General features: G+C 38.5%; 1 protein-coding gene across 1 annotated transcript; it reads left to right on the top strand.

Moving 5' to 3' along the window:
• Positions 1 to 1,475: 1,475 nt before the first annotated feature.
• On the top strand, positions 1,476 to 6,022 carry fscn2a (fascin actin-bundling protein 2a, retinal; the record flags this gene model as incomplete). Its single annotated transcript, XM_084570823.1, has 5 exons — positions 1,476 to 2,403; positions 5,022 to 5,178; positions 5,280 to 5,401; positions 5,495 to 5,662; positions 5,817 to 6,022. Exons 1-5 carry the CDS (start codon positions 1,581 to 1,583, stop codon positions 6,020 to 6,022), a joined length of 1,476 nt encoding a protein of 491 aa, XP_084426949.1. The 5' UTR covers positions 1,476 to 1,580.
• Positions 6,023 to 11,565: the final 5,543 nt, after the last annotated feature.

The raw sequence follows: 11,565 nt of genomic DNA, 5'->3' as shown, positions 1-11,565 counted from the left end.
TAATTGCAATTATAATGCTGTACTTGCACTTTAACTGATGTAAAGCATCTGAATAATTCTTCCACTGGTCCTTAGATTAACTGGTCCTTTAGATAAACATTTGTGTGTTAACTCCTACATAGGCCTGAGCTTGCAATGCTGATCTCTCTTAAGGCTAACAGATGAGAGAACTTGCTATTACAAATTGTGAAGTAGAAGTAGAAACAGAAACAATACCCTAGGGATTTTGTTTTGCATTTTGTTTCTATAGTTTGAATCACACTAGTTTGAATTGAATTTGGAACACAGTTCTCTTTGGCATTACACTCAGCATTCAAGATAACCTGCGAAAGAGTTAATGCTCTTACAAAGGTTGAATCTTAGCGAGCACTGTGACAAAGGTCAGGGAGCACTGAGTCGTATCCTGTATTATTGACTGGCAGACAGAATAACAGAGGAGAGTCTGGAAGGATTAGAAAAAATAAGGTAGGGAATCAAAGAAGGTGAAAGGAGAGGAAAGGCAAATGACTGTCTATTCAAATGTGTGCTAGTCAAATTCCTCTTAGCTCAGCTCACACACTTCACAGATTTAAATATCACAGAGAGGGTGAAGCAAGCGTATGATTTCTATACAGCTCATCTGAACCTATGTCTGGTATAATACTTGACTTGGGAGCTAAGACTATGAATCTCAATCAGTGAGCCATACTTGATTTGTATATGCAATTTTAATCTATACATCAAGTGTTTAACAAGGTGAAATGCTTATTCACAGAATGGGATTTTATTTATAAAAACTGACCCATGAAAAAATGGAATTAATCTTCATGAAAATCATTTTGAAAGGAGAAGGAAGAACAGCAGGGCTCTTCAACCAAAAGCAATTCAGTTCAATTCACTTGTCAATAACAATACAAATTGTCTCAAGATGCTTTACAAAACCCGGCTTGAAACCCCCAGAGCAAGCCAGAGCACCATTATTCACTCATCATTTTCCAATTGGACTGTATCTTGTCCACAGATAAAGCCAGGATAATCCCAGGGCTCAATAGCGTGGCTAATAGTATATGAACCTAAATATGGGAATGTGAATTGGAATGGAAATGGAATTTGTTTGACAAATAAGTGCGCCAGTGTCAGTTGCAGGAAAGAAAGGCAAGGCAAGGATGGAGGGTAAAGGGAGGAGATGGCAGAAAAGGGAAATATGGAAGGATAGAGAATCAAGCTGTACTGGCAATGTACTGGAGAAGGAGAGGGAGGAGGGGAGGTTTGTGGTTGGTGCACTGGTATGTGACGTCAGCGGCTTGTTGGATTGAGTTGCTGTGCCCTGCTGAATTTAATCCTACCTCATTAGGCAACCAGGAGCAAGTTCCTGTGGATGCCCTCTAGGGAGAGAGAGAAAGTGACAGGAGAAAGAAAGACCACTAAACAATCCATCAAAGGAGATAAGTAGAGCTAATTCACGGCTTCAGAGGCAGAAGATAGGAGAAATCAAGCGTTTTATTTTTCTGCTCAGTCTCTTATGCCTGCTTTCTATTGCCCTTTGCCTTGTTTGTCCTAGATCTCTCCTCTCGCAATCTTAACTTGTGGCCTGGTCAAGCATGCCCACGAACGGAATTAACAGGGCTCTGAAGCTGCAATTTGGCCTCATCAACTATGAGAACCGCTACCTGACAGCTGAGGCCTTCGGCTACAAGGTGAATGCCTCAGGCATCAGCATGAAGAAGAAACAGATTTGGACTTTAGAGGAGGATGAGCAAGATGGCCAGGTAGTATTTCTCCGCAGCCACCTGGGACGCTATCTGGGCTCTGACAAAGATGGTAAGATCACATGTGCAGCGGAGAAACCTGACCCAGAATGCCGTTTCATAATTGTGCCCCAGCCTGATGGTCGCTGGGCTCTGCAATCAGAGCCATACCTGCGTTTTTTTGGAGGCTCAGCCGACTATCTGTCCTGCTTTGCTCAAGTCATAGGGGAACAAGAGCTTTGGGCCATCCACTTGGCTTTACACCCACAGGCCAGCCTGCTCAGTGTGGCTCGTAAGCGCTATGCCCACTTGTCTGCTTCCGATGGAGAGATCTCAGTAGATAGCAACATTCCCTGGGGCGTGGACTCTCTGGTCACCTTGGTATATCTGGATGGTAAATACAGCTTGAAGACCTGCGACAGCCGTTTTCTCAGCAATGATGGCAAGCTGGTGAAGGAGAACACCAACACAACTAGCTTCACACTGGAGCTGAAATCTGGCAAGCTGGCCTTTAAAGACTGTGATGGGAAGTATCTGACCCCAGTGGGACCCACAGGAACACTGCGTTCTGGCCGATGCTCCAAGCCTGGCAAAGATGAGCTATTTGATCTTGAGGAGAGTCATCCTCAAGTAGTTTTTCAAGCCGCCAACAAAAGATTTGTCTCAGTCAAGCAAGGTAATTGGCTTATAATGCATTCATGTAAACACAAATCTTTTTTTATTTAATCATAACAAACATGGGTTTGACCAAAATTTTGTCGTTTTCTACAGAAGATGGATGAGAGTGACACATTTACAGAATGATGTTCAGAATTAAGCATTCAAAAAGCTGATGGCTTTCATTAGTGAAATTCATAGAGGGTAAATAATGAGATGTAATTGTTTGCAAACACATTTGTAGGGCAATGACAATTGTCTTAATTATAACCAAAAGACAAAAGATTGGTTGGCATGTCATAAGCTACTCTCAGATTTCACACTAAGGCAAAGAATAAATCAGACAACAAATATCCCCACAACTACATGCAAACATTATGCTACTGTCTCAAGTTTTTGTGCACTTTATCACAGTTAGCACATGAGATTTGATGAGAATATGTTAAGATTCTTAAATAAGGCGAAAAATCACTGGACTATATATTAAAAATGAAGATTACATCTTCCTGCTACGGTTGATTTCAGATCCTTAATTTCATCATTCAGTTGGATTTTTCAAAGGTATCCCTGGGGGTTTCAGGTTTGTGTACTAACAATAGTTAAGATTATGGCCAAAATAAAGTAGCTCAACACCATATAACAACAGAGTAAAAGGTGTTTTTTTTTTTTGACAAATACAGTGCAACAAGTGAAGCAGTACCATTGCAGAGTCAAGTAAATTTAAATATCACACACAAGGGATTCAAATTAACTGGAGATGGGCATGGTTCATTTAACTAAATCTTTGCAATTTTATTACAGTAACAATATTTACCTGCTAAGAACACAAAGCTGCCATTTTTTGTTTTTGTGTTGTATCCAGAATGGTTGACAACCATGCTGTAGAGGTAATCATGGTAATGGGCTTTGTCATTTCCACTGTGTGTTCACTGAAGCTTAAGCAGGGTGCAAATGACTCCAGGACAGCTCTGTGCCATGGGGGTGTCAATTATCATCAATGGAATTTAAGCCTTATACATGCTCACGTTTTACCGTCACCCATTGAGTGAAGTTCTCCAAGTTATGTGAGTCTATAGTTCACTACTGTGGTAGCATCTACAACCAGGCCATTTGTTAGTTTCGTTAGTTTCTCTTGTTTCACCAGGCATGATGTGACCTGCTCTGTCATGTGAAAGCATGCCAGTATCAGAGGACAGTGGAGCAGATTATACTCTATTACATCTTTGTAAGATTTACAACACAAAAACTCTTACAAACATTATTATAAGACACCTGTGAACATTTGGTCTACAGTCCACTACAATAATATGCAGTATCTGTGGAAAAGGAATACTAAGACTAACTTTAGACTGCAGTCACTATTGTGCTTATGCATGAATGAAATTCTGCATTAGAGTGACAATGAGGGCACGTCAGCAATCTTATTTCCAACTTCAAATTCTATTTTCTGCTGTAGTATTTGGCCACATTGTTTAAGGAACAAGGCACTGAAAGCTGCTTAGTGGGCCCTGCGGTGCAGATTTGCATTTCACCACACAGGGAATTACAGCAAGCGAATGAACAGGAAGGGTGGAAGGGTGACTGTGGGGGATTAGGGTTGTAACGGGATTAAGAGAAAGGTTGAAGGATATTTCTGTGGCATCTAATTTGAACTACAGCAGACACGGTGAATACGGACAAGTATAAATGAACCACCACCTGACATACCCTACAAAACCGTTTCTACATGTTAATTAAGTATGTAAGTCTAGACTGGATCCAAGTCAAGGTTTAGAGAAGTGACTGGAAAAGATGGGCAAAATATGAACTTAATTTTGAATGGTCTTTTGTATTAGATTTAGCTTTACTTACATGACTGCTTTTTTTTTTTTTATTCAAAACAGATCACATGAGCAGAAATTTGGTTAAGAGCAGCACAGGTTAAAAAAACAAAAAACACGAGGACATCCATGGCAGGCAGAGGCTAAAGGCAGGTTAATTATTTAAAATGATCGTCTGCTGAAAATCTATTTTTTTTTAGTCAGTCCCATATGCTTGATAAGTGATGAGCTGTATAATCTCTGGGATCTAGAGGATGTGTGAAGAAGTTCTCAGTGATGACATGTTTTGTCATCATTGACAAATTTCAAATTGTGAATGTTTTATACTTAAGAAGTGGATTTTTTGAAAACAATTTACATGTAAACTGCCTTGGGGCTAAGAATTACTGCAGGACTGTTAGAATGCATTTGTTTTCACTGGCATGCCTAATGAACTGGCAAATATGTGTCTATTTGCACTATGCTCTTGCATAGTGAGAGAAAATTGCAAATTAGATATAATAATGCCAAACAATACCTGATGTCTATATGAGGAGACAGAAGTGCACAGAAGAAGAAAACGTACCGCACTCTATTATGTGGCACAGCAACAGAAAGGGATATAATTTATGATGGATTGGTATTGTCTCCAGCTGGGATAGGTTTTAGCCCCCCTCGACTGTTCACAGGACAAGCGGTTACAGAAGATGAATGACTGAATGGTATTGTCTCTTTGGCAGTGGTAGTGTGTGATGGTGTGTGATTCAAGAAGATGCAGGAATATAATCCATAAATTCTATTGATGACTCAGTGATGTAATTTCTTCTCTTCTTACCAGGAGTGAGTATTTCAGCCAACCAGGATGTGGAGACAGACATGGAGACCTTCCAGATGGAGATAGATAAGGAGAGCAAAAAGGCCATGTTCAGGACCAATGGTGGATCTTACTGGACTTTAGTAACTCATGGAGAGATCCAGTCCACTGCCAGAGAGGCGTAAGTCTATCTATCTATCTATCTATCTATCTATCTATCTATCTATCTACATTAATTCATCTCTGACCTCTCCATCAGTTCATCATGTCTTTCTTCCCCAGAGAGATCAACACAATGTTTGACATTGAGTGGCGAGGACAGAGGGTAGCAGTCAAAGCAAGTAATGGAAAGTATGTGTGCACAAAGAAAAATGGGCAGCTCTCAGCGGTCAGCGATACAGTAGGTAAGCGATTTTAGACTGTTTAAAATTCCCAGCACAGGTACAACTTTATCAAGCCACACACATTACAAACAACAACATTATCCTTCATTGCAGGTGATGATGAATTATTCCTGATGAAACTTATCAATCGCCCCATGCTGATCCTTCATGGAGAGAATGGCTTTGTGTGTCACCACAAGAGCTCCAATACTCTTGATGCAAATCGATCCATCTATGACATCTTCTCACTGATCTTCAATGACGGCGCCTACAATATAAAAAGTAAGTGTTTTGCATATGTACAACATGGTATATATTTGGTCATATGTATACAGACTGTATATGTCATACATATTAAAAGAGCATATATCTACTACTGTATTTACACACAAAAACAGAATATTTAATCATATGTTTATATTATATCTTATTGCAGGTGTGAATGGAAAGTTCTGGTATGTCTCTAGCAGTGGCCTAGTGTGCTCAGATGGAGAAAAGTCAGAGGACTTTTTCCTTGAGTTCCTGGAACATGGACGCATCGCCATCAAAGGCTCCAATGGCAAGTACCTTCGTGGAGACCAGGGAGGCACGCTTATGGGTGATGGCACATATGTCGATTCATCTGCCCTCTGGGAATACTGACCTGTGCAACTGTGGTCCTCGAGGAAAGGCTAAGATGCAGGTGCAGGATCCATTTTCATCAGATCATATGAAGCAGACTGAATGGCTAACATTTACCTACCTGTTTTTTTTAATAGATACCGAGTCCCATGTTGATTTGTTTTATGTTTGTTTTTCAACTTGGAAGAAGTGAACGCTTTAGGAAGATATGTGAGTTTTTTCCCATAAATGTTAGATGTTTTGTATGTCTAATGCCAACATAAATTATATATACTGTGTGAAAATGTGTCATTTTACAAACATATATACTGCTGAATATACAAACGGTGGATACCAAAGATTTTTATAGCAGCCACTCTGATCAGTCCCTAATCAGAAAGAATTAGAGACATTCCAAAAGAGAGTTTTTGCTGCTGCTATAACTTTGATACACACAAACTTCTTCAGAAAGCATGTTCATGGGAACAAAATTTACTCTGGAAACTGAATTCCACAAGCCAAATAGACCATCAAAAAAAAAAAAAAAAACTTCTCCTGCACTTTAAACTATAAAACTAAAATGAAATGGCATTTGACAAATCAGCATAGCTGTATCCTTAAATTTGGAAAGGTCAGGATTGTCATTTATAGATGCAAAATGTTTAATTTGGTTTAAATGTCTAGACTGCCTATATTTATCTGAATCACATTTGTTTAGCGTTTTTAAATGATTGATTTGACATGTTCTTACATGGAATTAGATTCACGCCATGCTGTGAATGTAAATCCAGAGAAGACTTAAATCAGCCTCACTTTGAACACTGAAATATGTTTGTAATAGAGATGAATAGAGAAACCAGAGCTTTTCAGAAACAAAGGTTATCAATAGAAATATTTAACATCCATATCAGGGACAAGCAGACCAAAGAGGGAGCACATTAAAAGCATTTCATGTACCTGATGTCAACTCAGAAAGTCTTTCTCTGGTGTTCTATCAAGGGGCCTTAATCCATACTGTACTCTATAACTCTTCATATCCTGTTTTCATATTGAGCGCTGAGTAGTAAAATATAATGGATTTTGATTAAAAATGCCGGAAACTTGGTATCACAAAACCATTACATTACGTCAAGCTGAAGCAAAATCTGTTAATTATAATTGTTGAGGCTTGTTTTCTGCCATTTTCAAGTGTCAAACAATAACTAATTTACGAAGTGAGTGGTACATGCACTCTCTTTTCCAATGTATCAGCAAGATGCTCCTTCGGGATAACTTTAGAGCTGTTGGGAAACATGTTCCACTTTGGATATAACTGGACTTTATGTATCGTCTGCTTCTAGTTTTTGCACAGCTATGCCAAGCACATCCTGCTGAAACTGATATCTAGCTTCCCAACTAATTTTGGACATGACAGCTATATTTCACAAAATATAAGCTTTCAGCGGATGCTTTTGAAAATGCAATCAGTAGGTTGTAGCTGACTCTTCATTTTTTATATTTTGACACATGAACAGATTACATCCTCCTGACACCCAACAAATTGTCTGGGCAACTTGATGTGCACAGGGCAATCTAAAAATCTGTGAAATTAATAATTTCCATTTTTTGTCAGTTATTCTCAAGGAAGTAATATAATCTGCAATAGTTCCGGCAAAATGTCTAAACCGGTAGTTTTGTGATTTGCAAGTTAAAGACATATTTTTGGGAGCAAGTTCTATAATGCGTAGTCACATCCTGTATCTTTCTATATTTTAGAATATATTTAATATATAGCTTATAGACATTTGTTGTTATACTATATTTGTTTTGTGATATGATTTTTGAAAAAGTTGTTGACAATAAAAACCTTACCATTTTTTTTTTTGCTGGCTCAATGGTGACCAAGCTTTGGGAATATATGTAATTAATTCAGATGACAGTGGGAGTTGGTTGAACAGGTTGTTGTCTGGAGTCCTGGCTCATAGTGTTTTATATCAAATTGTCCCTGAAAAAGTCACAGAACCACATTCTTCCTGCGTAGGAAAATCTTTTTTTTTTTTTTTTCAATGTATCAAAAGGTTAAAAGTACTGTCACTGTGGAAATCAGTGATAATTTCAGATTTGTTAGACATGGAGTCGGGTGTCAATGCTATAGTCATATAGTCAATGCTTTTGCTTGCACAAATGTTATTATACACCTATCATTCATAACATTATGACCACTGACAAGAGAAGTGAATAACAACTTGTGACAAGTTAATGTTCTGCTGGGAAACTTTTGGACCTGGCATTTGTGTGGATGTTACTTAGACATGTACCATCCACCTAGACCAGACCAGGCACCCCCACCCCATAGCAATGACACTCCTTGATGGCAGCAGCCATCCCCAGCAGGATGCAGCCTGACACAGACACACACACAAAAACAGCTTAGGAACAACTCAAAAAACATGAAGAACAGTACAAGGTGTTGAACTGGCCTCCAAATTCCGTAGATCCTAAACTGATCAAGAATCTGTGGGATGATCCACAGAGGCCCCTCCCCTCAACCCATAGGACCCAAAGGCCCCCACTAACAACATTCTGTTACCAGACACCACGGACACCAGAAGGCCTATGTCCATTCTCTGATGAGTCACAAGTGTTTTGGAGGCACAAGGAAGACCTACGCATTATTAGGCAGGTGGCAGCGGCAGGTCATAATGTTATGCCTGATTGGTGTATAATCATGTTGTATATAGACATGTAGGTGTCAGAACTTATGTGACCATGTTGATGTTATTAAATCTATATGCTTACTCCCTGGCTCCTGAAATAGTTACATTTTCTGTCATGTTGTGTCACGATAATAACCGACATATGAAGTATACTTCTTGTCACTACCTAGCTGGTGATTATGAGACTCTTTGATTAGTGTGCTGTTATAAAGAGGATTTCCCCATTCAATAAACTGGGTAGTAGTTAAGTCAGTCAAGCAAAAATACCACATCATACTGCCCCTTTAGGAGACAAGTGGCCAGCATTGCAGTAATGCAGAAACATGCATTCAATCATTTTGTGACACTCAGTCGATGCTGTCGCTTCCTCCTGTTCTTCTACTTCTTCCCATGATGTTTTACAGTGGTATGTAATGGTACACCAGTGCCACGCACTAGGAGCAACTGGGGGTTCAATGTCTTGCTCAAGGACACTTCGGCATGTGGCACATTTCAGGGATCAAACCGCTAACCCTCTGGTTCGTGGCTAACCCACTCTATCTACTGAGCCACAGCCACCTCCAAAAAGCATGGTGCACTACCACAACATTCTGAACTGGAGTTTATATAGTTAGAGTGAGTCTTCCATTGTAGCATGCAATATTCTCCCTAGCCAGTTTTACATATAATTTCCATGTGTTGTTGTTGGAACATAAATTTGCACTGTGGGAAATGTTGTAAAAAGGTTGTTTGTCTTGAATAAAGTAGGTATTTTCAGAAATTACACATTAATATACACCTATAAGACATAAAATTATAACCACCTTCTTAATATTGTGTAGGTCTCCCTTGTGCTTCCAAAATAGTTCTGACTCATCAGAGAATGGGCATGGGCTGGTGTCCAGTGGGATCTAGTCAATTTGGAGGCCAGGTCAACACCTTGTGCTGTTTTTCATGTTTTTTGAGTTGTTCCGAAACCGTTTTTGTGTGTGTGCCTCTGTCAGGCTGCATCCTATTGGACGCTGCTGCCATCAAAGAGCGTCATTGCTATGGGGTGGGGGTGTCTGGTCTGGTCTAGGTGGGTAGAAACATCCACATGAATGCCAGGTCCAGACGTTTGCCAGCATAACATTGGATTGTCACAAGATGGTCAATGTTATTTACTTCTTCTGTCAGTGGTCATAATGTTATGCCTGATCAGTGTATATTTGTTCTCTTTGTCATGTTTCTAGTTCTTCTAGTATACATCAGTATGTTCTATTTAAGGTCCAATAATTCCAGTATTTACCAAATTGGAACCATTTTTTTAGCCACATACTGTATCTTCTGAACATTCTGACACTAAAATTGCATTTTCAGCTAAAAGAATAGAAAAAGTTGGAACTTTGATGTTCGCACTGTCTGAGTCTCAGCACCAACAGCATTTTATCACATGGATCATTTACAGAACCTTTGTTTAAAAATCTTTTTTAAAAATTAAGATTTTCTTTTTATACAGTTTATTAAAAAGAACTACTATATGGTTGACATAGGCCTTTTGGTGCCCTTTAAAAAACCTAATATATATATATATCAATTTAATTTTATGCCAATTATGCCAACCATGCAGGAAGAAAAAAATAGAAATATGTGTGGCCTATACCAGCAGTTGCTGGTCCATCTTGTACATAAATAGCACTTTTTGCTGCAGGAATTAACCACATACATGTCTTGCGTGGTCAAAAAGTTAAATTGTCCATGTCTGCTCTTCTGCTAGTCTTATGAAATGACTGACTTTATGCTTTGTCAGCCATATCTGTTTCATATTTGGGGGGACTCTTTTATTTTTATTTTTCAGCAGGCTATACGCTGCTACCCCCTGTTGTTGGACTTCAATACTACAAGTGAACAACTGAACCCTCACCAACATTTTGGTTGCTTCTATGTCACAGATGAAGCTTATGGAGCATCAGACGGAGAAGTTGGATTGAATTCTGTTATGAGTGCTTGACTTTCTTTTATTCCAACCAAAAGGCCTGGTTTGCTTGGTGTCATTTCTGCTTGTTTGTTTTCTTAGCCTAGCCTGGTATTATAACATGAAATTGTTAATAATTCATGTTTTCCACAAACATTGGAATGGGTTTGGAAAACCTTTTTCCAGGTATGTCATAGAATTTATTAGGACGTTTTTTGTGTACCTAATTTTGGTACAGTTTAAATATGTCAATCAAAAGCAATGGAAAAAAAAAACTACACATTAAATGATATGTGAAATTTCAGATATTGTATCATTAACACATCCTTATGTCACATAACATGGAAAAAACAAGAAGTAGCACACCAAAGTGCTAAACTATCTTTGTGAACTTCTAATCCATAATTTAATCTGTTCAATCTGTTCACCTCATGTCATGTCTGATATAGTAAATCTCAATTATACATTTGTATAATTTAGCTGGCCTTTGCGGATATAGACAGAAAAAAAAATGCTTGCACGAGACAACAATAACAATAACAACACTTTACAACATGTTCTCTGAATTGTGTAAATCTGAATACAAATGCAAACCTTTTTTTTTTTTAATCCTTAAATTTATGAACAGAGGAGACAAAGGATAGAGTTGGAGTTCAAATACACAGTTCTGCACACATGTTTACCTATCCTGAACTATTAGATCTTTGATCTAATAAGACAAAGCATGTATCTTTTATTTTTAATGAGATCCAATATAAACTGTAGTTTATCACAGAATAGCACAATCACTGAACAAAACATATCAATAAAGGAAATTCTAAGATGGTCCTTTCAGAAGTTTCATAACACTTTGTAGTTGCTGTTTTAGCATTCACGACAGCAAACGCTTAGCATTAGTTTACTATTTTTACAAAAGGCATTGTTAATCATAGTACACATGATGTGATTTATTGACA

Source organism: Chelon labrosus (genome assembly GCF_963514085.1).
Source record: "Chelon labrosus genome assembly, chromosome: 21".
Classification (NCBI taxonomy): Eukaryota; Metazoa; Chordata; class Actinopteri; order Mugiliformes; family Mugilidae; genus Chelon; species Chelon labrosus.
Note: the sequence above shows the minus strand (reverse complement) of the source record. Positions and strands in the feature narration are given on the sequence as shown.